General features: G+C 41.0%; 1 protein-coding gene across 1 annotated transcript in view; it reads right to left on the reverse strand.

Annotated features, from left to right (window-relative positions):
• Positions 1 to 26,296, reverse strand: part of LOC115479047 (mucin-2-like) — a 245,734-nt gene that overhangs the window by 85,187 nt on the left and 134,251 nt on the right. The window contains exons 100-155 of the mRNA XM_030216763.1: positions 26,157 to 26,189; positions 25,976 to 26,008; positions 25,795 to 25,827; positions 25,614 to 25,646; positions 25,433 to 25,465; positions 19,262 to 19,294; positions 19,081 to 19,113; positions 18,900 to 18,932; positions 15,370 to 15,402; positions 15,190 to 15,222; positions 15,009 to 15,041; positions 14,828 to 14,860; positions 14,647 to 14,679; positions 14,467 to 14,499; positions 14,286 to 14,318; positions 14,105 to 14,137; positions 13,924 to 13,956; positions 13,744 to 13,776; positions 13,563 to 13,595; positions 13,382 to 13,414; positions 13,201 to 13,233; positions 13,020 to 13,052; positions 12,840 to 12,872; positions 12,479 to 12,511; positions 12,298 to 12,330; positions 12,117 to 12,149; positions 11,936 to 11,968; positions 11,755 to 11,787; positions 11,574 to 11,606; positions 11,393 to 11,425; positions 11,212 to 11,244; positions 11,032 to 11,064; positions 10,851 to 10,883; positions 10,436 to 10,468; positions 10,255 to 10,287; positions 10,074 to 10,106; positions 9,893 to 9,925; positions 9,712 to 9,744; positions 9,532 to 9,564; positions 9,351 to 9,383; positions 9,170 to 9,202; positions 8,990 to 9,022; positions 8,809 to 8,841; positions 8,629 to 8,661; positions 8,449 to 8,481; positions 8,267 to 8,299; positions 7,903 to 7,935; positions 7,722 to 7,754; positions 7,541 to 7,573; positions 7,360 to 7,392; positions 7,179 to 7,211; positions 808 to 840; positions 628 to 660; positions 446 to 478; positions 266 to 298; positions 95 to 127 (exon numbers count right to left, since the gene is read on the reverse strand). Coding sequence (XP_030072623.1) covers positions 95 to 127; positions 266 to 298; positions 446 to 478; positions 628 to 660; positions 808 to 840; positions 7,179 to 7,211; positions 7,360 to 7,392; positions 7,541 to 7,573; positions 7,722 to 7,754; positions 7,903 to 7,935; positions 8,267 to 8,299; positions 8,449 to 8,481; positions 8,629 to 8,661; positions 8,809 to 8,841; positions 8,990 to 9,022; positions 9,170 to 9,202; positions 9,351 to 9,383; positions 9,532 to 9,564; positions 9,712 to 9,744; positions 9,893 to 9,925; positions 10,074 to 10,106; positions 10,255 to 10,287; positions 10,436 to 10,468; positions 10,851 to 10,883; positions 11,032 to 11,064; positions 11,212 to 11,244; positions 11,393 to 11,425; positions 11,574 to 11,606; positions 11,755 to 11,787; positions 11,936 to 11,968; positions 12,117 to 12,149; positions 12,298 to 12,330; positions 12,479 to 12,511; positions 12,840 to 12,872; positions 13,020 to 13,052; positions 13,201 to 13,233; positions 13,382 to 13,414; positions 13,563 to 13,595; positions 13,744 to 13,776; positions 13,924 to 13,956; positions 14,105 to 14,137; positions 14,286 to 14,318; positions 14,467 to 14,499; positions 14,647 to 14,679; positions 14,828 to 14,860; positions 15,009 to 15,041; positions 15,190 to 15,222; positions 15,370 to 15,402; positions 18,900 to 18,932; positions 19,081 to 19,113; positions 19,262 to 19,294; positions 25,433 to 25,465; positions 25,614 to 25,646; positions 25,795 to 25,827; positions 25,976 to 26,008; positions 26,157 to 26,189 — 1,848 coding nt within the window. The remainder of the gene's footprint in view (positions 1 to 94; positions 128 to 265; positions 299 to 445; positions 479 to 627; positions 661 to 807; positions 841 to 7,178; positions 7,212 to 7,359; positions 7,393 to 7,540; positions 7,574 to 7,721; positions 7,755 to 7,902; positions 7,936 to 8,266; positions 8,300 to 8,448; positions 8,482 to 8,628; positions 8,662 to 8,808; positions 8,842 to 8,989; positions 9,023 to 9,169; positions 9,203 to 9,350; positions 9,384 to 9,531; positions 9,565 to 9,711; positions 9,745 to 9,892; positions 9,926 to 10,073; positions 10,107 to 10,254; positions 10,288 to 10,435; positions 10,469 to 10,850; positions 10,884 to 11,031; positions 11,065 to 11,211; positions 11,245 to 11,392; positions 11,426 to 11,573; positions 11,607 to 11,754; positions 11,788 to 11,935; positions 11,969 to 12,116; positions 12,150 to 12,297; positions 12,331 to 12,478; positions 12,512 to 12,839; positions 12,873 to 13,019; positions 13,053 to 13,200; positions 13,234 to 13,381; positions 13,415 to 13,562; positions 13,596 to 13,743; positions 13,777 to 13,923; positions 13,957 to 14,104; positions 14,138 to 14,285; positions 14,319 to 14,466; positions 14,500 to 14,646; positions 14,680 to 14,827; positions 14,861 to 15,008; positions 15,042 to 15,189; positions 15,223 to 15,369; positions 15,403 to 18,899; positions 18,933 to 19,080; positions 19,114 to 19,261; positions 19,295 to 25,432; positions 25,466 to 25,613; positions 25,647 to 25,794; positions 25,828 to 25,975; positions 26,009 to 26,156; positions 26,190 to 26,296) is intronic.

A 26,296-nucleotide genomic window follows, 5' to 3' on the forward strand; every position in this document is an offset into this window, starting at 1 on the left:
TGAATTTTGCCTGAATATTAGAATCACTTGGAAGCATCAAACAAGCACTCTTGTTCTATCAGAGCTTAAACTGAACTGATGAACTTAGAATTACCTGATATTGGACTTTCTTTTTCAGGTGTTGGTCCTGTGGAAAGAGAGGATTATTTATTATGAAATAAGTGGCACATTATTAATTTTCCTGGATATTAGAATAACTTGGAATAATGTAGCAAGCACTCTTATTTTATCAGAGTTTAATCTGAACTGATGAACTTAAAATTACCTGTTTTGGGACTTTCTGTTCCAGTTGTAGGTCCTGTGGAACAAAAGGATTATTGAGGATTGTTTATTATGAAATAAGTGATACATTGAAATTTTCCTGGATATTAGAATAACCTGGAATAATGTAGCAAGCACTCTTCTTTTATCAGAGCTTAATCTGAACTGATGAACTTAAAATTACCTGATACTGCACTTTCTGTCCAGGCTGTAGATTCTGTGGGAAAAAAAAGGATTATTGAGGATTATTTATTATGAAATAAGAGATACATTCAAATTTTCCTAGATATTAGAATAACTTGGAATAATGGAGCAAGCACTCTTGTTTTATCAGATCTTAAACTGAACTGATGAATTTAAAATTACCTGTTGTTGGACTTTCTGTTCCAGTTGTAGGTCCTGTGGAACAAAAGGATTATTGAGGATTATTTATTATTAAATAAGTGATACATTGAAATTTTCCTGGATATTTGAATAACCTAGAATAATGAAGTAAGCACTATTGTTCAATCTGGATTAAAAATGAGCTGATGTACTTAAAATTACCTGACACTGTACTTTCTGTCCAGGCTGTAGATTCTGTGGAAAAAAAGGAGGAGGCCAAACCAATTAGGGAGGCCGGACACAACTGGGCTGTAGGCCAGCAGGAAGGAAAGGGTTAAGGAAAATAGGGAAAGGGGGGGGGGGGCGGGACGGAGAGGGAAGTCATAAAAGGGGTCAGCAGGTAAGGAAAGGTCCTTTCGAGCAGGAATCAGCAACCCAGAGGAGCTGAACTGAGCTGAGCAGAATGAACACAGATACCAACACGTGGTTTTACCTCAGGAAGGCCCTACTTGAATTTTTCCTACTTCACAACCCAGAGGAGCTGAGTTAAAGGAGGACAGAGATCTGAACACGCTTACATACCTGGAGAAGGCCTGATTTGAACCCAGAGCGCCTCAGGTTGTGTGCTTTTAAATGCTCCTTTTTGCATGATTTAAATCTCCTGCTTGTTTGCCTGCTATCTTTTCCTGCTTTGTCGGTGGGGCTTGAAATGCCCATTTGGCCTCCCTTTATCTTTCCTTTCTGCCAGCTATTAGCATAATGAAGATGGCAGGTTTGGGGCATGTCGCCCCCCTCCCATACAGGGCACAGGAGACTGGGGGATAGTACCAGGGAGAACTCTGCAAGCCTGACTCCAACAGTGAAGTCCCTTGCCTGCTCTAATTTTCCTTTTTCTCTCTCCAGCTTCGCCCTGGGGCTTGAAATGCCCATCTGACCTCCATTTACCTTTCCTTTGTGCCAGCCGTTAGCATAACGAGGAGGGCTGGTTTGAGGCATGTTGCGCCCCTCCCATACACGGCACAGGAGATTGGGGATGTAGCAGGGAGAACTGGACTGACTGGAAAATTTTCCTTCCAGAGTGCTTTAGGTTGTCTGCTTTAAACGCTCCTTTTGCATGCTTTAAATCTCCTCCTTATTTGCTGACAAAAGTCCTTTTCCTGCTTGTTGGTGGGGCTTGAAATGCCCATTTGGCCTCCATTTATCTTTCCTGTGTTACAGCAGTTTTAATCTTGCCTCTGCTCAACACGTGGGGGTGTTATTCGAGCCAGTATTAAAAGGTGTGAAAATTCGCGCTCCTGCCGGGTCTGTGATGACATACAATAGGGGTGGGTCACGGCACCCCAGCAATTTAAAGATTACTTTCGTTTCCAAGGAAGGTTGCAGGGCTTTATGAACAGCCTAGGGCTGCAATTTTGTGATTGACCACTGGAGGGAGCCCTGGCCATGCTATTCTGCTTGTTAGCTTCATCATAGTTTTCACTACAGTTTCAGACAGTACCATTCGAATATTTTGCCACTTATTTATTTATTTGTTTGTTGCATATGTATCCCACATTTTCCCATCCCTGGGCAGGCTCTTAGTCATATAATCACTGCAGGTGTACCCCACAGTTAATTATTTGCCATTAATTCAAAGAGATGCACATTTTGTTTTGGGCGTCATACCGACATAAGCATGCTAATAAAATTCTCTTCTTAGTGATTTTACTGCAGATATGCCTTCTCGTTGCAAGACACAAGGAGGGACCCCAGCGACGTCTTGTCGCAAGATGCAAGGAGGAACCGTGGCGACGGTGAAGCACACCAATAAGCCCCGGACACCCACCAGCAGGAAGAGATCAACGACGGCGCGGAACGCAGACTCCCAAGACTCGGACACGCTGATGGTCGACCTACAAAAACTTATTGATCAGCATGGGGCGGCATCCGTTTCACAAAAGCTGCAGTCCATGGGAGGAGCAACATCAGCGGCATCGACTCCCAAGCAGCTGCTGCCCCGTGAAAATGGACCTTCACCGGTGGCAGCCTTAGCTACCAACGTGCCTCAGGCGCTGTCTGCAGCGGGTGAGTCTGCCAATTACTATACACCACAGCACACGAAGGATACATCCGTGATAGAGGTCCTTAGGAAAGTGCTAACTGACTTTGACGCTCGCCCTATATTGAGTCCGTCCCAGGCAGGGAGTGAGGCCACCCCAGCATCGACCAAGACACCCTTAGCCGGGACAGACTCGCCCCACGCACTGACTGCTCAAGCCCTCGACAATCCTGTCTCTCAGCATGGGGTGGTTAATCCGCGTGCTGACGTGGTTTGCCAGGTATTCACACTGTCTAGATGTGTCTCTAAAACAATGAAGGAAAAGATATGGAAACGGGAGTTCATTGATATTTTCTCACTCCATTTACGGGAGTCAGAAGAGGAGGGCGGGAATGTACAGGAAAAAATTTTGAATACCATTGGTATGGAGAGAAAACCGCGCGTAGTTAAGTCCATTAACAACTGGACTTCCGCGTTCCATATCTTCATGTCAGTGGTAGTCGCAAAAGACCCCGGAATGAGCCAATACTTGATCCGATATATGCACTCCATCATTGGAGCCCACAAACGCTATGGGGGGTGGGCGTGGCTCAATTATGATACGAAATTCCGGAAGAGCATGGCCGATGACCCAGCTATTACATGGCAGCATAAATTGGTGGACCTATGACTAGAAGAAATGCCCGCTAACCGGCCTTTTCCCCAAGAGAAAGGATATAGTCTCTGGGACACAACAGTGCAGACGAATACTAGGCAAGGGCAATCCTTTCTCCAGATTGGGGGGCGAGGAAAACCATCAATCCCCAGGGAGGTAAAGGGGTATGCAGGCAATATAACGGGGGACAGTGTACGTGGCATCCCTGTAAGTTCCGCCATGCATGCTCACAATGTGGGGTCGGTCACCCTTTTGTGCAGTGCAGATCACCAAAAGATAGAAGAGGCCCCTCGCACCACACCCCACAAGTGCTTGACAGAGCTCGCCCCGTCTCCCATTAAACTGCAGCCCATGTGGCACTGGCTGGCTAAGTACCCAGACGAGACGAGTGCTGATGCTATTAGGCAGGGATTTCAAATGGGCTACCCAATTCCTTACAAAGGGGAACTGCTCCAATCGATCATATGCCCAAAAAATGCCAAGTCCATAGATACTTACAAGCAGGTAGCTAGGGAAAAGATAGAAAAGGAGCTGCGGCTCCAGCGGTTAGTGGGCCCATTTGACACACTCCCTTATTCAGCCGCAATAATTTCCCCCATTGGCATCATACCAAAGAAGGACCCGGGTAAATTTAGGCTTATTCATAACCTATCCTATCCATTAGAACGCTCAGTGAATGATTTTATTGACCCGGAGGAGTGTTCAGTGCAATACACTTCTTTAGACCAGTTCATCAAAATCATTCGGGCACATGGCCGCGAGGCCTATCTGGCGAAAGCAGACATAGAGTCAGCATTTCGATTGCTACCGATTTCCCCGGACTCCTTCCACCTATTCGGTTTTCGCTTCGAGGACAAGTACTATTTTGACCACTGTATGCCAATGGGCTGCTCAATTTCTTGTGCCTACTTCAAACAATTTAGTTCGTTTGTCCAATGGGTGGTGGAACAGGTGGCCCCAGGGGGGGCATTGGTCCATTACCTTGACGATTTCCTGTGCATCGGCCGGGATAACCGCCAGTGCGCAGCCATGCTGCAAGCATTTTCGGAGGTGGCCCAGAGATTTGGCATACCCTTGGCAGCAGACAAAACGGTCGGCCCTAGCACGGTCCTCACTTTTCTGGGTATCGAATTAGACGTCAGAGGCCAACTGTCGCGGCTCCCGGGATACAAAATCGCCAAATTAAGGGCGGCACTGTGGCAGCTGAGGCAACAGCGAAAAGCCACGCTACAACAATTCCAAGAAGTCCTGGGTCTCTTATGCTTCGCAACGCGGGTCATTCCCATGGGTCGAGTCTTTGCAAGGAAATTAGCATTTGCAATGATGGGGGTGACACAACCTCATTACCACATAAGAGTCACTCAGGCCATCAAAGCCGATCTTAGCGTTTGGGAGACATTCCTGACGCAATTCAACGGAATCTCCTTCTGGCATGATGCCCCTACCCCTTTGTCAGCTCTCCAGGTGTACACGGACGCAGCAGGGGGGGAAGGTTTTGGCATTTATTTTCAAGGAGCCTGGTGCGCGGCGCGCTGGCCCCCAACTTGGGTGGAGTCAGGGACCACGAAGGATATTACCTTCCTCGAATTGTTTCCCATTATGGCGATTTTCCACATTTGGGGCCAGAGACTCGCAAATCAGGCACTACTGTTCCACTCGGACAACATGGCGGTAGTTGAAGCACTCAACAGGTTGTCCGCCCATACGATACGCACAGTTAACTTGTTGCGGGACATAGTGTTGCAGTGTCTTCATGGGAATATAGTGATCAAAGCGCAGCATGTGCCAGGCAAGCAGAACTCCATAGCTGATGCTTTGTCTCGTTTTAAGTTTTCAGAATTCAGAATGCGAGCTCCGACGGCGGACCCATCGCCGACTCCAATACCGGCCAGCGTCTGGCAGTTTGGCTCGTAGCAGTTTGGGAACTAATGCTGTCCTCTCTGTCAGAAGTCACAAGGAGAAGATACCTGAGTGCCCTGGCGACTTTCCTGGATGACCTGGACGGTCAGGGAGAGTCGAGGGCATTCAGTGTAGACACCATAGTGCGCTATCTCCTGGTATCCCGGGCGAACGGGGTTGGAAAGGGCCGAGTGGCCGTCACCTTGGCGGCCATAGGTTTCTTTGCAAAGGCGATGGGACTAGACAATCGGACACGCAGTTCTGTAGTCACTAGATTGTTACGAGGGTGGCATAGGGAGGAAGGGCATCGTCGCGATGGGAGGCGGCCCATTATGCACGGCGAACTGCTACAACTGTCCCAGGCGACTGGAGCAGTATGTGCCACCCCCCAAGAGACTTGCCTATTCCGCGGTGCCTTTTCTTTAGCATTTTTCGGGGAGCTGTGGGTGAGTGAGCTAGTGGCTAAGTCACATAACGCTTCCCCCGAGATGGGGCTATTGCTAAGGGATGTCACCTTGCACGGGGGCTCCGTAACCTTAGCAATCAGAAAATCCAAAACCGACCAGCTGTCTAAGGGAACCTGCCTATCTTTACATCAGCAAAAGGACAGGAGGACATGCCCGGTGCGGTCACTGTCCGAGTACCTTCAGATTTGGCCCACAAGGGGGGAGTGGCTGCTAGTCCATCAGAACGGATCACCACTCACTCGTTTTCAGTTCACCCGGGTGCTGGCTCTATGTGTACAACAAGCAGGGTTGCCTACCAGTTTTAGTCCCCATTCCTTTCGCATAGGAGCAGCGGCGGCGGCGGCCCAAGGGATGACAGCGCAGCAAATTATGAACCTGGGCCGCTGGAAGTCGCAGGCCTACAAGACTTATATCAGTACACCAACAACCAGGGCACCCAGTAAGCCTAAGGGGTTTCCTATCAAAAGGGGTATTGTGCCTTACCGGGCCCGCTCTCACGTCATCTTTTAGCTTTGCTTGTAATATCCCTTATTTCATGTATTGCATTTACCCTTGTCAATAACACCTTGCTTCACACATTGCAGGTGCCCAGGTGAAAGAGCGCGAAATATGGATCTGTGGTCATTCCTTCGTGCATTGGGCTTGTAGGAGGGCAGCAGTACGGCCCCACGGGGAGAACTTGGGTTTCCCCAGAGGGTAAGTAACAGTCACTTGGCTAGGACTACGAGGGATGCGATGGGCACAGTTGCTGCCAACCTTGGTATGGAGATTGAACTCTCACCCCCCCCCCCCTCAAGTCCAGATTGTGCATCTAGGGGGCAATGATCTAGCACTGGTAAATAGCATCCTCCTTTTTAAAAAAATGCAACACGATATGTTACAATTGGCATCCTCATACCCACAATTGCGGTTGGTCTTGTCTGATATTATACCGCGCAGGGTGTGGCGAGGGGAGCGGTCCCATGCAGCCGTTGACCAGACTAGGAGGAAGCTTAACAAGTGGATGGCCAAGTTTCTAGCCACCCTAAAGGGTCATTCTGTTGCACATACCCTCCTCACAGAAGCCTCTGCAGGGTTGTACAGACCAGACGGGGTCCATCTATCAGACATAGGGCTAGATATCTTTAATTTGGACCTAGAGGATTACATTGAAGCTACAAACTGGGGGGGAGGGGCACTAGGGTTTACAGGACTGGGTATGCCGCAGCCAAGGAGCACATACAGGGGGGAGCCCCCGGCAAACGAGGCTTCGTTGCCGCGGTCTGTGGCGGTTAGGGAGAGGGATTAGGAAAACTGCTTGCTTCGGCCATAATAAATTCCAAATTTGTCAAAGAAGCAGCTGGTCCTGTGTCTTCTGTTGGTGGTAAAAGGAGGGTGGACGAATGAGCAGTGCCGAATGCCCCAGTTGAGGATTATTTATCATGAAATAAGTGATACATTGAAATTTGTCCTGGATATTAGAATAACTTCGAATAATGTAGCAAGCACTCTTGTTTTATCAGAGCTTAATCTGAACTGATGAATTTAAAATTACCTGTTTTTGGAATTTCTGTTCCAGTTGTGGGTGCTGTGGAAAGAGAGGATTATTGAGGATTATTTATTATGAAATAAGTGACACATTATTAATTTTCCTGGTTATTAGAATAACTTGGAATAATGTAGCAAGCACTCTTGTTTTATCAGAGCTTAATCTGAACTGATGAATTTAAAATTACCTGTTTTTGGAATTTCTGTTCCAGTTGTGGGTGCTGTGGAAAGAGAGGATTATTGAGGATTATTTATTATGAAATAAGTGACACATTATTAATTTTCCTGGATATTAGAATAACGTGTCATAATGTAGGAAGGACTTTTGTTTTATCAGAGTTTAATCTGAACTGATGAACTTAAAATTACCTGTTCCTGGACTTTCTGTTCCAGTTGTAGCTCCTGTGGATCAAAAGGATTATTGAGGATTATTTATTATGAAATAAGTGACACATTATTAATTTTCCTGGATATTAGAATAACTTGGAATAATGGAGCAAGCACTCTTGTTTTATCAGAGTGTAATCTGAACTGATGAATTTAAAATTACCTGTTGTTGGACTTTCTGTTCCAGTTGTGGGTCCTGTGAAAAGAGAGGATTATTGAGGATTATTTATCATGAAATAAGTGATATATTGAACTTTGTCCTGGATATTAGAATAACTTGTAATAATGTAGCAATCACACTTGTTTTATCAGAGTTTAATCTGAACTGATGAACTTAAAATTACCTGTTCCTGGACTTTCTGTTCCAGTTGTAGGTCCTGTGGATCAAAAGGATTATTGAGGATTATTTATTATGAAATAAGTGATATATTGAACTTTGTCCTGGATATTAGAATAACTTGGAATAATGTAGCAAGCACTCTTGTTTTATCAGAGCTTAATCTGAACTGATGAATTTAAAATTACCTGTTTCTGGACTTTCTGTTCCAGTTGTGGGTGCCTGTGGATCAGAGAGGATTATTGAGGATTATTTATTATGAAATAAGTGACACATTATTAATTTTCCTGGATATTAGAATAACTTGGAATAATGGAGCAAGCACTCTTGTTTTATCAGAGTGTAATCTGAACTGATGAACTTAAAATTACCTGTTGTTGGACTTTCTGTTCCAGTTGTGGGTCCTGTGGAAAGAGAGGATTATTGAGGATTATTTATTATGAAATAAGTGACACTATATTAATTTTCCTGGATATTAGAATAACATTGTCATAATGTAGGAAGGACTTTTGTTTTATCAGAGTTTAATCTGAACTGATGAACTTAAAATTACCTGTTCCTGGACTTTCTGTTCCAGTTGTAGCTCCTGTGGATCAAAAGGATTATTGAGGATTATTTATTATGAAATAAGTGACACATTATTAATTTTCCTGGATATTAGAATAACTTGGAATAATGGAGCAAGCACTTTGTTTTATCAGAGTGTAATCTGAACTGATGAATTTAAAATTACCTGTTGTTGGACTTTCTGTTCCAGTTGTGGGTCCTGTGAAAGAGAGGATTATTGAGGATTATTTATCATGAAATAAGTGATATATTGAACTTTGTCCTGGATATTAGAATAACTTGTAATAATGTAGCAATCACACTTGTTTTATCAGAGTTTAATCTGAACTGATGAATTTAAAATTACCTGTTCCTGGACTTTCTGTTCCAGTTGTAGGTCCTGTGGATCAAAAGGATTATTGAGGATTATTTATTATGTAATAAGTGATATATTGAACTTTGTCCTGGATATTAGAATAACTTGTAATAATGTAGCAATCACACTTGTTTTATCAGAGTTTAATCTGAACTGATGAACTTAAAATTACCTGTTCCTGGACTTTCTGTTCCAGTTGTAGGTCCTGTGGATCAAAAGGATTATTGAGGATTATTTATTATGAAACAAGAGATACATTCAAACTTTACTAGATATTAGAATAACTTGGAATAATGGAGCAAGCACTCTTGTTTTATCAGATCTTAATCTGAACTGATGAAGTTAAAATTACCTGTTCCTGGACTTTCTGTTCCAGTTGTAGCTCCTGTGGATCAAAAGGATTATTGAGGATTATTTATTATGAAATAAGTGACACATTATTAATTTTCCTGGATATTAGAATAACTTGGAATAATGGAGCAAGCACTTTTGTTTTATCAGAGTGTAATCTGAACTGATGAATTTAAAGTTACCTGTTGTTGGACTTTCTGTTCCAGTTGTGGGTCCTGTGAAAAGAGAGGATTATTGAGGATTATTTATCATGAAATAAGTGATATATTGAACTTTGTCCTGGATATTAGAATAACTTGTAATAATGTAGCAATCACACTTGTTTTATCAGAGTTTAATCTGAACTGATGAACTTAAAATTACCTGTTCCTGGACTTTCTGTTCCAGTTGTAGGTCCTGTGGATCAAAAGGATTATTGAGGATTATTTATTATGAAACAAGAGATACATTCAAACTTTACTAGATATTAGAATAACTTGGAATAATGGAGCAAGCACTCTTGTTTTATCAGATCTTAATCTGAACTGATGAACTTAAAATTACCTGTTCCTGGACTTTCTGTTCCAGTTGTAGGTCCTGTGGATCAAAAGGATTATTGAGGATTATTTATTATGAAATAAGTGACACATTATTAATTTTCCTGGATATTAGAATAACTTGGAATAATGGAGCAAGCACTCTTGTTTTATCAGAGTGTAATCTGAACTGATGAATTTAAAATTACCTGTTGTTGGAATTTCTGTTCCAGTTGTGGGTCCTGTGGAAAGAGAGGATTATTGAGGATTATTTATTATGAAATAAGTGACACTATATTAATTTTCCTGGATATTAGAATAACATGTCATAATGTAGGAAGGGCTTTTGTTTTATCAGAGTTTAATCTGAACTGATGAACTTAAAATTACCTGTTCCTGGACTTTCTGTTCCAGTTGTAGCTGCTGTGGATCAAAAGGATTATTGAGGATTATTTATTATGAAATAAGTGACACATTATTAATTTTCCTGGATATTAGAATAACTTGGAAAAATGGAGCAAGCACTCTTGTTTTATCAGATCTTAATCTGAACTGATGAATTTAGAATTACCTATTTCTGGACTTTTTGTTCCAGTTGTGGGTCCTGTGGAAAGAGAGTATTATTGAGGATTATTTATTATGAAATAAGTGACACATTATTAATTTTCCTGGATATTAGAATAACTTGGAATAATGGAGCAAGCACTCTTGTTTTATCAGAGTTTAATCTGAACTGATGAACTTAAAATTACCTGTTCCTGGACTTTCTGTTCCAGTTGTGGGTCCTGTGAAAAGTGGAATATATATGAGAAAGAGTGGGAGTTACACGTCGAGTTTAAGAAGTTACAACTATGGACACTGAAATGAAATGAATTCACCTTTAATGGAGCTTTCTTTGGGCAAAAGCTAAGTGACTATATTTGTACCCGGCAAATGTACCCCAAGGTTTTGCGATATTTACATTTTCTTCTCTTTTCATTTTGACCCTTAAAAAATCTTTTTGTAAAGGGGTCGAATTAGGATTGATGAGTTTTTGAACCTGGGATTATTTATTATGAAATAAGTGACACATTATTAATTTTCCTGGATATTAGAATAACTTGGAATAATGGAGCAAGTACTTTTGTTTTATCAGAGTGTAATCTGAACTGATGAATTTAAAATTACCTGTTGTTGGACTTTCTGTTCCAGTTGTGGGTCCTGTGAAAAGAGAGGATTATTGAGGATTATTTATCATGAAATAAGTGATATATTGAACTTTGTCCTGGATATTAGAATAACTTGTAATAATGTAGCAATCACACTTGTTTTATCAGAGTTTAATCTGAACTGATGAACTTAAAATTACCTGTTCCTGGACTTTCTGTTCCAGTTGTAGGTCCTGTGGATCAAAAGGATTATTGAGGATTATTTATTATGAAATAAGTGATATATTAACTTTGTCCTGGATATTAGAATAACTTGGAATAATGTAGCAAGCACTCTTGTTTTATCAGAGCTTAATCTGAACTGATGAACTTAAAATTACCTGTTCCTGGACTTTCTGTTCCAGTTGTGGGTCCTGTGGAAAGAGAGGATTATTGAGGATTATTTATTATGAAATAAGTGACACATTATTAATTTTCCTGGATATTAGAATAACTTGGAATAATGGAGCAAGCACTCTTGTTTTATCAGAGTGTAATCTGAACTGATGAACTTAAAATTACCTGTTGTTGGACTTTCTGTTCCAGTTGTGGGTCCTGTGGAAAGAGAGGATTATTGAGGATTATTTATTATGAAATAAGTGACACATTATTAATTTTCCTGGATATTAGAATAACGTGTCATAATGTAGGAAGGACTTTTGTTTTATCAGAGTTTAATCTGAACTGATGAATTTAAAATTACCTGTTGTTGGACTTTCTGTTCCAGTTGTGGGTCCTGTGAAAAGAGAGGATTATTGAGGATTATTTATCATGAAATAAGTGATATATTGAACTTTGTCCTGGATATTAGAATAACTTGTAATAATGCAGCAATCACACTTGTTTTATCAGAGTTTAATCTGAACTGATGAATTTAAAATTACCTGTTCCTGGACTTTCTGTTCCAGTTGTAGGTCCTGTGGATCAAAAGGATTATTGAGGATTATTTATTATGTAATAAGTGATATATTGAACTTTGTCCTGGATATTAGAATAACTTGTAATAATGTAGCAATCACACTTGTTTTATCAGAGTTTAATCTGAACTGATGAACTTAAAATTACCTGTTCCTGGACTTTCTGTTCCAGTTGTAGGTCCTGTGGATCAAAAGGATTATTGAGGATTATTTATCATGAAATAAGTGATATATTGAACTTTGTCCTGGATATTAGAATAACTTGTAATAATGTAGCAATCACACTTGTTTTATCAGAGTTTAATCTGAACTGATGAACTTAAAATTACCTGTTCCTGGACTTTCTGTTCCAGTTGTAAGTCCTGTGGATCAAAAGGATTATTGAGGATTATTTATTATGAAATAAGTGACACATTATTAATTTTCCTGGATATTAGAATAACTTGGAATAATGGAGCAAGCACTCTTGTTTTATCAGAGTGTAATCTGAACTGATGAACTTAAAATTACCTGTTGTTGGAATTTCTGTTCCAGTTGTGGGTCCTGTGGAAAGAGAGGATTATTGAGGATTATTTATTATGAAATAAGTGACACTATATTAATTTTCCTGGATATTAGAATAACATGTCATAATGTAGGAAGGACTTTTGTTTTATCAGAGTTTAATCTGAACTGATGAACTTAAAATTACCTGTTCCTGGACTTTCTGTTCCAGTTGTAGCTGCTGTGGATCAAAAGGATTATTGAGGATTATTTATTATGAAATAAGTGACACATTATTAATTTTCCTGGATATTAGAATAACTTGGAATAATGGAGCAAGCACTCTTGTTTTATCAGATCTTAATCTGAACTGATGAATTTAGAATTACCTATTTCTGGACTTTTGTTCCAGTTGTGGGTCCTGTGGAAAGAGAGGATTATTGAGGATTATTTATTATGAAATAAGTGACACTATATTAATTTTCCTGGATATTAGAATAACTTGTAATAATGTAGCTATCACACTTGTTTTATCAGAGTTTAATCTGAACTGATGAACTTAAAATTACCTGTTCCTGGACTTTCTGTTCCAGTTGTAGGTCCTGTGGATCAAAAGGATTATTGAGGATTATTTATTATGAAACAAGAGTTACATTCAAACTTTACTAGATATTAGAATAACTTGGAATAATGGAGCAAGCACTTTTGTTTTATCAGAGTGTAATTTGAACTGATGAATTTAAAATTACCTGTTGTTGGACTTTCTGTTCCAGTTGTGGGTCCTGTGAAAAGAGAGGATTATTGAGGATTATTTATCATGAAATAAGTGATATATTGAACTTTGTCCTGGATATTAGAATAACTTGTAATAATGTAGCAATCACACTTGTTTTATCAGAGTTTAATCTGAACTGATGAACTTAAAATTACCTGTTCCTGGACTTTCTGTTCCAGTTGTAGGTCCTGTGGATCAAAAGGATTATTGAGGATTATTTATTATGTAATAAGTGATATATTGAACTTTGTCCTGGATATTAGAATAACTTGTAATAATGTAGCAATCACACTTGTTTTATCAGAGTTTAATCTGAACTGATGAACTTAAAATTACCTGTTCCTGGACTTTCTGTTCCAGTTGTAAGTCCTGTGGATCAAAAGGATTATTGAGGATTATTTATTATGAAATAAGTGACACATTATTAATTTTCCTGGATATTAGAATAACTTGGAATAATGGAGCAAGCACTCTTGTTTTATCAGAGTGTAATCTGAACTGATGAACTTAAAATTACCTGTTGTTGGAATTTCTGTTCCAGTTGTGGGTCCTGTGGAAAGAGAGGATTATTGAGGATTATTTATTATGAAATAAGTGACACATTATTAATTTTCCTGGATATTAGAATAACTTGGAATAATGGAGCAAGCACTCTTGTTTTATCAGAGTTTAATCTGAACTGATGAACTTAAAATTACCTGTTCCTGGACTTTCTGTTCCAGTTGTAGGTCCTGTGGATCAAAAGGATTATTGAGGATTATTTATTATGAAATAAGTGACACATTTTAATTTTCCTGGATATTAGAATAACTTGGAATAATGGAGCAAGCACTCTTGTTTTATCAGAGTGTAATCTGAACTGATGAATTTAAAATTACCTGTTGTTGGACTTTCTGTTCCAGTTGTGGGTCCTGTGAAAAGAGAGGATTATTGAGGATTATTTATCATGAAATAAGTGATATATTGAACTTTGTCCTGGATATTAGAATAACTTGTAATAATGTAGCAATCACACTTGTTTTATCAGAGTTTAATCTGAACTGATGAACTTAAAATTACCTGTTCCTGGACTTTCTGTTCCAGTTGTAGGTCCTGTGGATCAAAAGGATTATTGAGGATTATTTATTATGAAATAAGTGACACATTATTAATTTTCCTGGATATTAGAATAACTTGGAATAATGGAGCAAGCACTCTTGTTTTATCAGAGTGTAATCTGAACTGATGAATTTAAAATTACCTGTTGTTGGACTTTCTGTTCCAGTTGTGGGTCCTGTGGAAAGAGAGGATTATTGAGGATTATTTATTATGAAATAAGTGACACTATATTAATTTTCCTGGATATTAGAATAACATGTCATAATGTAGGAAGGACTTTTGTTTTATCAGAGTTTAATCTGAACTGATGAACTTAAAATTACCTGTTCCTGGACTTTCTGTTCCAGTTGTAGGTCCTGTGGATCAAAAGGATTATTGAGGATTATTTATTATGAAACAAGAGATACATTCAAACTTTACTAGATATTAGAATAACTTGGAATAATGGAGCAAGCACTCTTGTTTTATCAGATCTTAATCTGAACTGATGAAGTTAAAATTACCTGTTCCTGGACTTTCTGTTCCAGTTGTAGCTCCTGTGGATCAAAAGGATTATTGAGGATTATTTATTATGAAATAAGTGACACATTATTAATTTTCCTGGATATTAGAATAACTTGGAATAATGGAGCAAGCACTTTTGTTTTATCAGAGTGTAATCTGAACTGATGAATTTAAAATTACCTGTTGTTGGACTTTCTGTTCCAGTTGTGGGTCCTGTGAAAAGAGAGGATTATTGAGGATTATTTATCATGAAATAAGTGATATATTGAACTTTGTCCTGGATATTAGAATAACTTGTAATAATGTAGCAATCACACTTGTTTTATCAGAGTTTAATCTGAACTGATGAACTTAAAATTACCTGTTCCTGGACTTTCTGTTCCAGTTGTAGGTCCTGTGGATCAAAAGGATTATTGAGGATTATTTATTATGTAATAAGTGATATATTGAACTTTGTCCTGGATATTAGAATAACTTGTAATAATGTAGCAATCACACTTGTTTTATCAGAGTTTAATCTGAACTGATGAACTTAAAATTACCTGTTCCTGGACTTTCTGTTCCAGTTGTAGGTCCTGTGGATCAAAAGGATTATTGAGGATTATTTATTATGAAACAAGAGATACATTCAAACTTTACTAGATATTAGAATAACTTGGAATAATGGAGCAAGCACTCTTGTTTTATCAGATCTTAATCTGAACTGATGAAGTTAAAATTACCTGTTCCTGGACTTTCTGTTCCAGTTGTAGCTCCTGTGGATCAAAAGGATTATTGAGGATTATTTATTATTACAAACTGTTAAGTGGAGCTTGAAATAGAAATGTAGTAAGTTTTGGAATGTCCCTTAAACAGGAGGAAAAAAATCCCACCTTTAGAAACTTAATCTAACAAATGGAACCTCAAACCACAGACCTCCAACAAGGAACAATACCTCAGTATTTGAAAGCCTTGTATATACTGGAGTAAATTCCTATCATCGGTTCCTATTAAGAAAGGAGAACAGAAAAAAAGCCCAAACGAAAAAACTCATCTTTAAATGAGAAAACCGTTGGGTTAAAAAACTGTCCTCCCCTCTTATACATATAAATAAATGTAAAAGGAACACCAAAACCTACCCTACCTAATCTAACCCCGACCCAGAACCAGGCTGTTTAAACAGAGACCCCTCAAAGGAATAGAGCCCCAAATAGAATATGTCAATAGAGCAGTGGGAAATAATCCAAAATCTGCCTAATATTAACAAAAACTTGGAAACCCCCCGTAGCCACACTTCCGAGCATAAAAAATCTTTATACTTAGCTTTGTTCCAACTCTAAAGCTTCAACGTAAGCCCGCACAGATGACGTATTGAAAGTGTTGGCTATAAATGATGTATAGTCCCTCTAAGCTCCGGAGCCTCTGTAAAAGTGCCAAGAAATACCAAAATGTAACGACAGGCGCCAACCCTCCAACAAGAGCGCCTTGTTTCGCCACTCTCGCGGCTGCCTCAGGAAGGGCGCTTGAAATTCTTCAGCTACTGCAAAACGACACTAGGAACTGAGTCTCTGTCGTTTACGTGCCACAAATGGAGTGGGAACTGGAACTCCGGCTGCGATACAATTTTCTTAAATGTTGGTACGTTGATGCGGCGTCATGACGTCGCGACGTCCCATATTGTCCAATCATCATGAAAAAGCAAAAGAAACAACTCCTCCAACTTAAAGTTTAATAGTAAGCGTTCCACTCGATGTTTTTATTTAGTCCTGAGGGTGCTACTGTGTTAAGAGCATAAATCCAGTGTTGTTCTTTCCGCCATAAGATTTTTTTAAAATCCCCCCCTCTCTTACCCAAAACTACTTGGTCAATGACCATGCACTGTAACTGATCGAACTGATGTTTGGCCTGATGGCCTCAGCTAGCTCTGTACAATAACCACTTTATTTTTGACAAGGAATTGTATCTTCAAACCTCGGGTATAGCTATGGGGGCTTCTTTTGCCCCCTCCGTCGCAAATATTTTTATGGGACAGTTTGAAGAACAATTTGTGTACACTAATGTGGGGTTTGGTAATGTACAATATTGGGGTCGATACATAGATGATGTGTTCATGATTTGGCAAGGTTCTGAGGAACAGCTAAAGGATTTTGTTCACTGCCTTAATTGTTGTCACAACACTATCATGTTTGAACATAACTTCCATACGGATAGCATCCATTTTTTGGATGTCTTAGTTACAAAGGAGAGTGAGAGGTTAAGAACAAATGTTTTTGTCAAACCAACGGACAGAAATTCCCTGTTGAGGTACGACAGCATGCACCCCTACCATCTCAAACGTAGTTTACCTTACTCACAGTTTTTGAGATATCGGAGGATTTGTGACACAACTCAACAATTCCAAGAATCATCAGGGGAATTGCAATGTAAATTTGAAGAAAGGGGATATCCAGCAAAATTAGTCAAACAATCATATAAAAGGGCCTTGAGTCAACATAGGGATCTATTGATCCAAGACAATCAGTCAAAGAGGTCCAATAATATGGATAAGGTCATTTCCTGTGTGTTAAAATATACAAATAGATCTCCTCAAGTTTCTGCAATTTTAAGGAAACATTGGAATATAATGCTAACCCAGGAAGCATTTCAAGATCATCACCTTATGTTGTCCTATGCCCGGAATTTTAATTTGCAGGACCAACTGAGCGTGGCAGACGTATGGTCTAAATCTACACAAGACGAGGGATTCCATCATAAATGTGGCCATTGCTCTATCTGTTCCATAACACTGGAAAGTTCGGAGTTTACATCTACAGCTGGTAGGACGTACAAATTGAGGTTTCGGACCACATGTGAATCTAGGAACGTGGTTTATCTTTTCCGATGCCCTTGTAATTTAATTTATATAGGACATACTACTCGACAGTTTAAAACAAGGGTGATTGAACATCGTCACTGTATTACTAATTACAAGTGGGAAGCACCTATGACTCGCCATTGCCATCAGGCCAAACATCAGTTCGATCAGTTACAGTGCATGGTCATTGACCAAGTAGTTTTGGGTAAGAGAGGGGGGGATTTTAAAAAAATCTTATGGCGGAAAGAACAACACTGGATTTATGCTCTTAACACAGTAGCACCCTCAGGACTAAATAAAAACATCGAGTGGAACGCTTACTATTAAACTTTAAGTTGGAGGAGTTGTTTCTTTTGCTTTTTCATGATGATTGGACAATATGGGACGTCGCGACGTCATGACGTCATGACGCCGCATCAACGTACCAACATTTAAGAAAATTGTATCGCAGCCGGAGTTCCAGTTCCCACTCCATTTGTGGCACGTAAACGACAGAGACTCAGTTCCTAGTGTCGTTTTGCAGTAGCTGAAGAATTTCAAGCGCCCTTCCTGAGGCAGCCGCGAGAGTGGCGAAACAAGGCGCTCTTGTTGGAGGGTTGGCGCCTGTCGTTACATTTTGGTATTTCTTGGCACTTTTACAGAGGCTCCGGAGCTTAGAGGGACTATACATCATTTATAGCCAACACTTTCAATACGTCATCTGTGCGGGCTTACGTTGAAGCTTTAGAGTTGGAACAAAGCTAAGTATAAAGATTTTTTATGCTCGGAAGTGTGGCTACGGGGGGTTTCCAAGTTTTTGTTAATATTAGGCAGATTTTGGATTATTTCCCACTGCTCTATTGACATATTCTATTTGGGGCTCTCTTCCTTTGAGGGGTCTCTGTTTAAACAGCCTGGTTCTGGGTCGGGGTTAGATTAGGTAGGGTAGGTTTTGGTGTTCCTTTTACATTTATTTATATGTATAAGAGGGGAGGACAGTTTTTTAACCCAACGGTTTTCTCATTTAAAGATGAGTTTTTTCGTTTGGGCTTTTTTTCTGTTCTCCTTTCTTAATAGGAACCGATGATAGGAATTTACTCCAGTATATACAAGGCTTTCAAATACTGAGGTATTGTTCCTTGTTGGAGGTCTGTGGTTTGAGGTTCCATTTGTTAGATTAAGTTTCTAAAGGTGGGATTTTTTTCCTCCTGTTTAAGGGACATTCCAAAACTTACTACATTTCTATTTCAAGCTCCACTTAACAGTTTGTAATAATTTATTGAGAGCTTGAGTTCTCCAGTAATTGTTAGAGTTTGGATTATTTATTATGAAATAAGTGACACATTATTAATTTTCCTGGATATTAGAATAACTTGGAATAATGGAGCAAGCACTTTTGTTTTATCAAAGTGTAATCTGAACTGATGAATTTAAAGTTACCTGTTGTTGGACTTTCTGTTCCAGTTGTGGGTCCTGTGAAAAGAGAGGATTATTGAGGATTATTTATCATGAAATAAGTGATATATTGAACTTTGTCCTGGATATTAGAATAACTTGTAATAATGTAGCAATCACACTTGTTTTATCAGAGTTTAATCTGAACTGATGAACTTAAAATTACCTGTTCCTGGACTTTCTGTTCCAGTTGTAGGTCCTGTGGATCAAAAGGATTATTGAGGATTATTTATTATGAAATAAGTGACACATTATTAATTTTCCTGGATATTAGAATAACTTGGAATAATGGAGCAAGCACTCTTGTTTTATCAGAGTGTAATCTGAACTGATGAATTTAAAATTACCTGTTGTTGGACTTTCTGTGCCAGTTGTGGGTCCTGTGAAAAGAGAGGATTATTGAGGATTATTTATCATGAAATAAGTGATATATTGAACTTTGTCCTGGATATAAGAATAACTTGTAATAAGGGAACCCTCACAGCTTAAACTGTGGGGGTAATAACATTGACTGATGACAAAGTCAGTCAAAGAGGAAGAAAAAAAACCGGGATAGGAAAAGGGGTGGGGAGAGCAGAAGAGGGTAGGCAGGTTAGCAACAGAAAAGGAAAGAAAAGGATTGGTTAAAAAAAAGAAGGAAGGGGATTGGTGGAAGAGGGAGAGGCTGAGATAGGGCAAATAGGTTTTGGCGCAAAAAGGTATTAAGTGGGAGGGTAGGAGAGGGTGAGGGTGGATAGAGGGGAATTTGATGAATTGTGGTGAAAGAAAAACCGTTTTTTACCTGAGGGGTGACCGGGAAGGAGCTGGAGAGAGGCTTTGAGGTGGCATAGTGTTGCGCGAGATTACTTCCGGTTTCGTGCTGGGGAAGCCGTTGCGGAGTTGCAGGACGCTGAGAGGCAAGAGGAGTCGGCGGTAAGGACGAGCAGGAGGGGGGCGGACTTCGGAGAGAGGTGAAGGAGTGAGCGGTGACGCGAACAAAGCAGGAAGTGGAGCGGGGAGAGCGGAGGGCTGATTTGGCGATTGTTGTACGAGTAGGGGAGGAAGAAAGGGCAGTGGTGATTGAATTTTGCATGGGGAAGTGGGGGTAGTGGTAAGGTAAAGATCGGAGAGTTCGGGTAAGGTTGGGGCAGGCGTTGGCGACACGATTTGGGGGGGCGGGGCCAGAGTGGGTTGCAGTGGTCAGTAATGCTGTCGGGTAGTGGGAGCTGCATTAATTGATTAATTTAGAGTGGGGAGGTGTTCTTTGGAGGGGGAATTGTCACAAGAAGTGAATTGTAAGGGGAAAAGGGGGCTTGAGTGTTGGGTAAATATAAAGGGGAAGATTTGGGGGTTTATTTGGAAAATTTAAATGGTGTAATAGGGAGACTTGGTTATTGGGGAAGTGGAGTAGGGGTTGGTTGGCTGGGTTTGTGGGGCACAGTGCGGTGGTGTGATTGGGATACTTGGGTGTGTTGGTGACGATGGGTCCCAAGAAAGTGGGGAAAGGTGGGGGAAAAGTGAGCGGCAAGAAGAAAAATTGTATGGGAGGGGCAGTTGCTGGGGGTAGGGGTATGCATATGGTGGGTGAGGGGGTGGGTGTAGTAGGGGCCCGTGGGGGACCGCTAGTGGATATGGGGTGTCAAGTGGGCCAGAGTTCGGAGCAGGAGAGAGCTGCATGGATGGAAGTAGGTGCTCCTGCAGGACTTGGCTGGAGTGGTGGTGCTCGGCTGCGAGAGGCAGGACTAAGCGGTGTTGAAGCTGGTGATGATCCACTGGAGGGGCCTTCTACAGGGAGAGTGACTGGTGAGTTGGAGGAGTTTGGTGCAGCGGTGTATGGAGTGGGGAGAGAGGGAGTGCAGTTGCGGGAGGGGATTCGGGGGAGGAGTGGTCGGGAAAAAAGTGTGCATGGTCTGGGTTTGTGGAAGAAGTTAAAGAATAAAAAATTTTTGCGTAATTTGCGTCATGTGGTTAAAAGATTGGAGAAGGACAAAAGACAGCGGAAGAGAGTGATAGGGGATCCGTTGCAGGTTTGGGAATCGTCGGATTCCTGGGATTCATCGGGGTCATCTTCCTCTTCTTCTGAAGATGGGGAAGAGGATGTAAGGGCAGGGGGGATGAGTGTGGGGAATAATCAGATTGTAGGTGTGGGTGCTGGTTCAAGGCTGGGTCATACGTTATGTAATATTGCACCTTTGGATAGTTATATCACGGTGAAGTGGCGGCAGCGAATTTTAAAGGGTAAATTTATTGATTTATTTGCATTGCTGGCGCAGGATAAGGATGGTAATGGAGGGAAGGATGGGGGGAAAGAAGAAGGAAAAAAGAAGAAAGGGAGAGTTGCGAAGACGATCATGAATTGGTTGCTGAGCTTTCATGTATTTGCAAGTGTGTTGGGAGATAAGAAGCCTGAGTTGTATCCAGGTTTGTGGAAATATTGTGATCTAATATTAAGAGCATATAGAATGTATGGTGGTTGGGGCTGGGTTAACTATGATGAGCAGTTTAGGCGGAGTTTAGCACGGGACAAGTCTGAGAATTGGGGTGTACGTGATGTGGATTTGTGGATTGCGAATTTTACGCCCACGGTTAATGTTCCCTTTCGTTTGGGAGCCTCTGCTGGAGTGCCCGGGTATGGTAGTGGCTCAATGGGATTTGCCGGGGGACTGGGGGTGGTGCGAGCAGGTAATGTCGTTTCAGCAGGAGGGGGAGGTTTGGGCGCGAGTGGCTTCGGAAATAGGGGGAGTGTTCCCGGTAATGCGTGTTTCCAATTTAACGCAGGAAGATGTACTCGGGCTGCCTGCAGATTTAGGCATTGTTGCACCAGCTGTCAGGGACTTCACCCAGCGTTTAAATGTACCAGAGGTGGATTTGCGGGTAGGGGGAGGTTGGGTCGAGGAGGAATGCCGAGTGGGCCCGGTTTGGGCTGGCAAGGCCCCTTCTCCCATTAATTTGTTGGTTTTGGAAACCTGGTTGCACCGGTATCCGCTTGGTGGGGAGGCATATTTGCTCTGGGTTGGGTTTTCGGAAGGTTTTCCAATTCCGTATGAAGGACCTCTGTTGGTGCATAATTGTGAAAATTGTGTATCAGTGGTTCAGCATGCGGAGGTGGTTGAGAAAAAGTTGGGGAAAGAGTTGAGTTTGGGTAGGATTGCAGGACCTTTTGTGGCCCCTCCAATCCAGGACTTAATTATATCTCCATTGGGGGTGATACCGAAAAAAGAACCAGGTTCCTTCCGGTTAATTCATAATTTGTCTTATCCGGAGGGTTATGGGGTCAATACTTTTATTGATCCTGAATTCTGTTCGGTGCAATATGCAAGTTTTGAATGGGCGGTGGAGTTGTTGAGGAAGATGGGTCAGGGTGCCTTGATGGGGAAAGCAGATATTGAAGCAGCTTTTCGTTTGCTCCCAGTGCACCCGTCAGCGTTCAGGTTGCTGGGGTTTAAATTTGCAGGAAAATTTTATTTTGACAAATGTTTGCCTATGGGGTGTTCAATTTCTTGTAATTATTTTGAAGCCTTTGCTACATTTTTACAGTGGGTAGTGCAGCAAGTTAGTGGTTTGGATTCTATGGTGCACTATTTAGATGATTTTCTTTTTGTTGGCCCAGCGAATTCTGATCAGTGTGCTGCGTTAATGTCAGCATTTGGTAAGGTGGCAAAGGAGATGGGTGTACCTTTGGCAGCGGATAAGAGTGAAGGCCCAGTAACTCGGTTGGTGTTTTTGGGAATCGAGCTAGATTCAGTGAGGATGGAGTCACGTTTGCCCAGCAAAAAGATTATTGCATTACGGGAGGAGATTGATCGGGTGTATTCCAAGCGTAAGGTGACTTTGAAGGAGATTCAGTGCTTGCTGGGGCATTTTAATTTTGCTACGAGGGTGATTCCCATGGGTAGAGTATTTTCCAGACGGTTAGCTTTGTTGTCAGTGGGGCTAAGACGGAAGCATTTTAAGGTGCGTTTGACGCAAGCAGTGCGGGCGGATTTGCAGCTGTGGAGAAAGTTTTTGTCGAGATTTAATGGTGTATGTATCTGGCAGGAGGTAATAGTTTCCAATGTGGATTTGCAATTATTTACTGATGCATCTGGGGAGATAGGATTTGGGATTTATTTTGGAGGTGCCTGGTGTGCAGAGGTTTGGCCTCAATGGTGGAAAGAGAGGGGATGGTGTGCAAATATTGCTCTGTTGGAATTATTCCCAATCTGGGTGGCATTGTGTATATGGGAGCGGAGATTGAGGAATAGGAGGATTGCTTTCTATTCGGACAATATGTCAGTGGTATGGGCCATTAATAAGCAATATTCGCGTTGTCCGCTGTTGATTGAGCTGCTGCGGTTAATCGTGTTAAAATGTTTGCAGTTGAATGTATGGTTAACTGCTAGACATGTGCCTGGTGTGTCAAATGAGATTGCTGATGCTTTATCTCGTTTGCAGCTACATCGATTCAGAGCTTTGGCCCCGTCAGCAGATTGGGAGCCTACAAGGATGTCCGAAGATTTGTGGCGCAATTTTCAAGAGGTTGTGAGACGCTGCTGATGAGGGCGCTAGCTACAAATACGTGGAAGGCGTATGGAGTTGGTTGGCGTCGATTCTTAACCTTTTTGGAAGAACAGGATTGGGATTTGGTTTTTCCAATTGGAGAAGAGAGAGTTGTTAAATTTATTGCTTTTGCGGACATAAAAGAATGGTCGTTTGGGATGGCTTCCCAGGCTATTGCAGCGTTAGCATTTGTTGCTAAATTGCTGGGTTGGAAGGATCCAGCTAGAACATATTTGGTCCGCAAATTGTTGTGCGGTTATTCTAGGAAGAAGCAGATTTCACGGGTGGAGAGAGTGAGGCTGCCACTGTTCTATGGGCAAGTGGTGCAGCTGTGTAAAGTTTTGCCGAGGATTTGTTTCTCGGAATATGAAGTGAGGTTGTTTCAAGCGGCATTTGTGGTGGCTTTCTTTGCTGCTTGCAGAGTGGGGGAATTGGTGGTTTCCTCTAGGAAGTCGCAGGGTATGGAGGGTTTGCAGCACAGAGATGTGATTGTGGAGAAGGGAGTGTTGCGTTTGTATTTACGTAAGTCAAAAACTGATCAGGCTGGCAAGGGTACGTGGATTATATTGAGGGCAGTTAAAGGTTTGGAATTTTGTCCGGTGCAATGTGCAGTGGATTACAATGGGATAAGGTCGGTGGGTGGGGAGGTGTGGTTGGTGCATAAGAATGGTATCCCATTGACTAGGTATCAATTTGCAGCTGTGCTCAAAAAGGGTCTTAAACAGATGGGTTTGGAGCCTGAGGAGTATGGGACGCACTCGTTTAGAATTGGAGCGGCGTCTAATGCAGCTCAGGCAGGGGGTTCGGGTGCTTTGATACAGCGTTTAGGGCGTTGGCGTTCTAACAGATATAAAGGGTATATTCGTGAAGAAAAGTGAATATTGCATGTTAATTGTTTTAGTTTATTTTGCAGATGGATTGCCTCCTGACATTTGTGTGTGGATTTGTGGTCATTCATATGTCTTCTGGGCGCACAAGCAGGCGCTGGAGTCCAAGTGGGGATCCAACTTGGGACTGGTGGAATTCGGTATTCGGATTCGATGGTTGACCATACGTGGTATGATGTGGAAGCAGTTGGTGCCAGCATTGCTACAAGCCCGGAGATTTTCATCCCCAGTTTTAATTTGTATTCATCTGGAGGGTAATGATTTATGTAATATTAAGGGAGTTGAATTAATTCGGGTTATGAAAAAAGAATTATTAGATGTAATGTGCTATTTCCCAGAAGCAATGATTGTATGGTCACATATAATTCCCAGACGAGTGTGGAGGGGGGCTCACAATCCTAAGGGCATTGAACGTTTGCGACGTAGAGTGAATGGGGAAGTGTCTAAATTTATGGGAAGAATGGGGGGGGTTGGTGTTAGCGCATGAGTTGATTTCTGCGGATTGCGCAGGATTATATAGGAAAGATGGAGTTCATCTTTCAGAAATTGGGATGGATATATTTTTGAGTACACTCCAGGATCTTTTGGAGGATTGTCTAACCAAGGATTTGGCTGCAGCTTATATGGGGGGGGGAGCGGTGACAAGATGGAATCTGTCACCGCTTGTGGCCTGTTTGAGGGGTTAAAGGCCCGGAGGCGGTTAAAGGAATATTGTGAAATGTATGAATGAAAAGAACTCGGGGGCGGCACCGCCACGAGTAAGATGTGGCTTGACGGCACCGTAAGTCACATGGGGAGAAGGGGAATAATATGGGGTAAAAGTGAGCCAGTTTCGTTACCGAATGGCTTAACACTATGGAACCGCTATGGGCAATTAACCTGGATTAAAAGATTTAGATGTTACAAAGACAATGTTAAGAGATGTTGAGATATTTACTGATGTTTGGTGAATAAAGCTGCAGCCAAATTTTATTCCAAAGAAAGTGTTATGGTGTTATTTGATTTCTAAGGGGAGTGTGTTGAAAGGACTGACTGAGGTGCGAATGTCAATGTTATGTAGCAATCACACTTGTTTTATCAGAGTTTAATCTGAACTGATGAACTTAAAATTACCTGTTGTTGGAATTTCTGTTCCAGTTGTGGGTCCTGTGGAAATAGAGGATTATTGAGGATTATTTATTATGAAATAAGTGACACTATATTAATTTTCCTGGATATTAGAATAACATGTCATAATGTAGGAAGGACTTTTGTTTTATCAGAGTTTAATCTGAACTGATGAACTTAAAATTACCTGTTCCTGGACTTTCTGTTCCAGTTGTAGCTGCTGTGGATCAAAAGGATTATTGAGGATTATTTATTATGAAATAAGTGACACATTATTAATTTTCCTGGATATTAGAATAACTTGGAAAAATGGAGCAAGCACTCTTGTTTTATCAGATCTTAATCTGAACTGATGAATTTAGAATTACCTATTTCTGGACTTTTTGTTCCAGTTGTGGGTCCTGTGGAAAGAGAGGATTATTGAGGATTATTTATTATGAAATAAGTGACACATTATTAATTTTCCTGGATATTAGAATAACTTGGAATAATGGAGCAAGCACTCTTGTTTTATCAGAGTGTAATCTGAACTGATGAATTTAAAATTACCTGTTGTTGGACTTTCTGTTCCAGTTGTGGGTCCTGTGGAAAGAGAGGATTATTGAGGATTATTTATTATGAAATAAGTGACACTATATTAATTTTCCTGGATATTAGAATAACATGTCATAATGTAGGAAGGACTTTTGTTTTATCAGAGTTTAATCTGAACTGATGAACTTAAAATTACCTGTTCCTGGACTTTCTGTTCCAGTTGTAGCTGCTGTGGATCAAAAGGATTATTGAGGATTATTTATTATGAAATAAGTGACACATTATTAATTTTCCTAGATATTAGAATAACTTGGAATAATGGAGCAAGCACTCTTG

Source organism: Microcaecilia unicolor, chromosome 10 (genome assembly GCF_901765095.1).
Source record: "Microcaecilia unicolor chromosome 10, aMicUni1.1, whole genome shotgun sequence".
Lineage (NCBI taxonomy): Eukaryota > Metazoa > Chordata > Amphibia > Gymnophiona > Siphonopidae > Microcaecilia > Microcaecilia unicolor.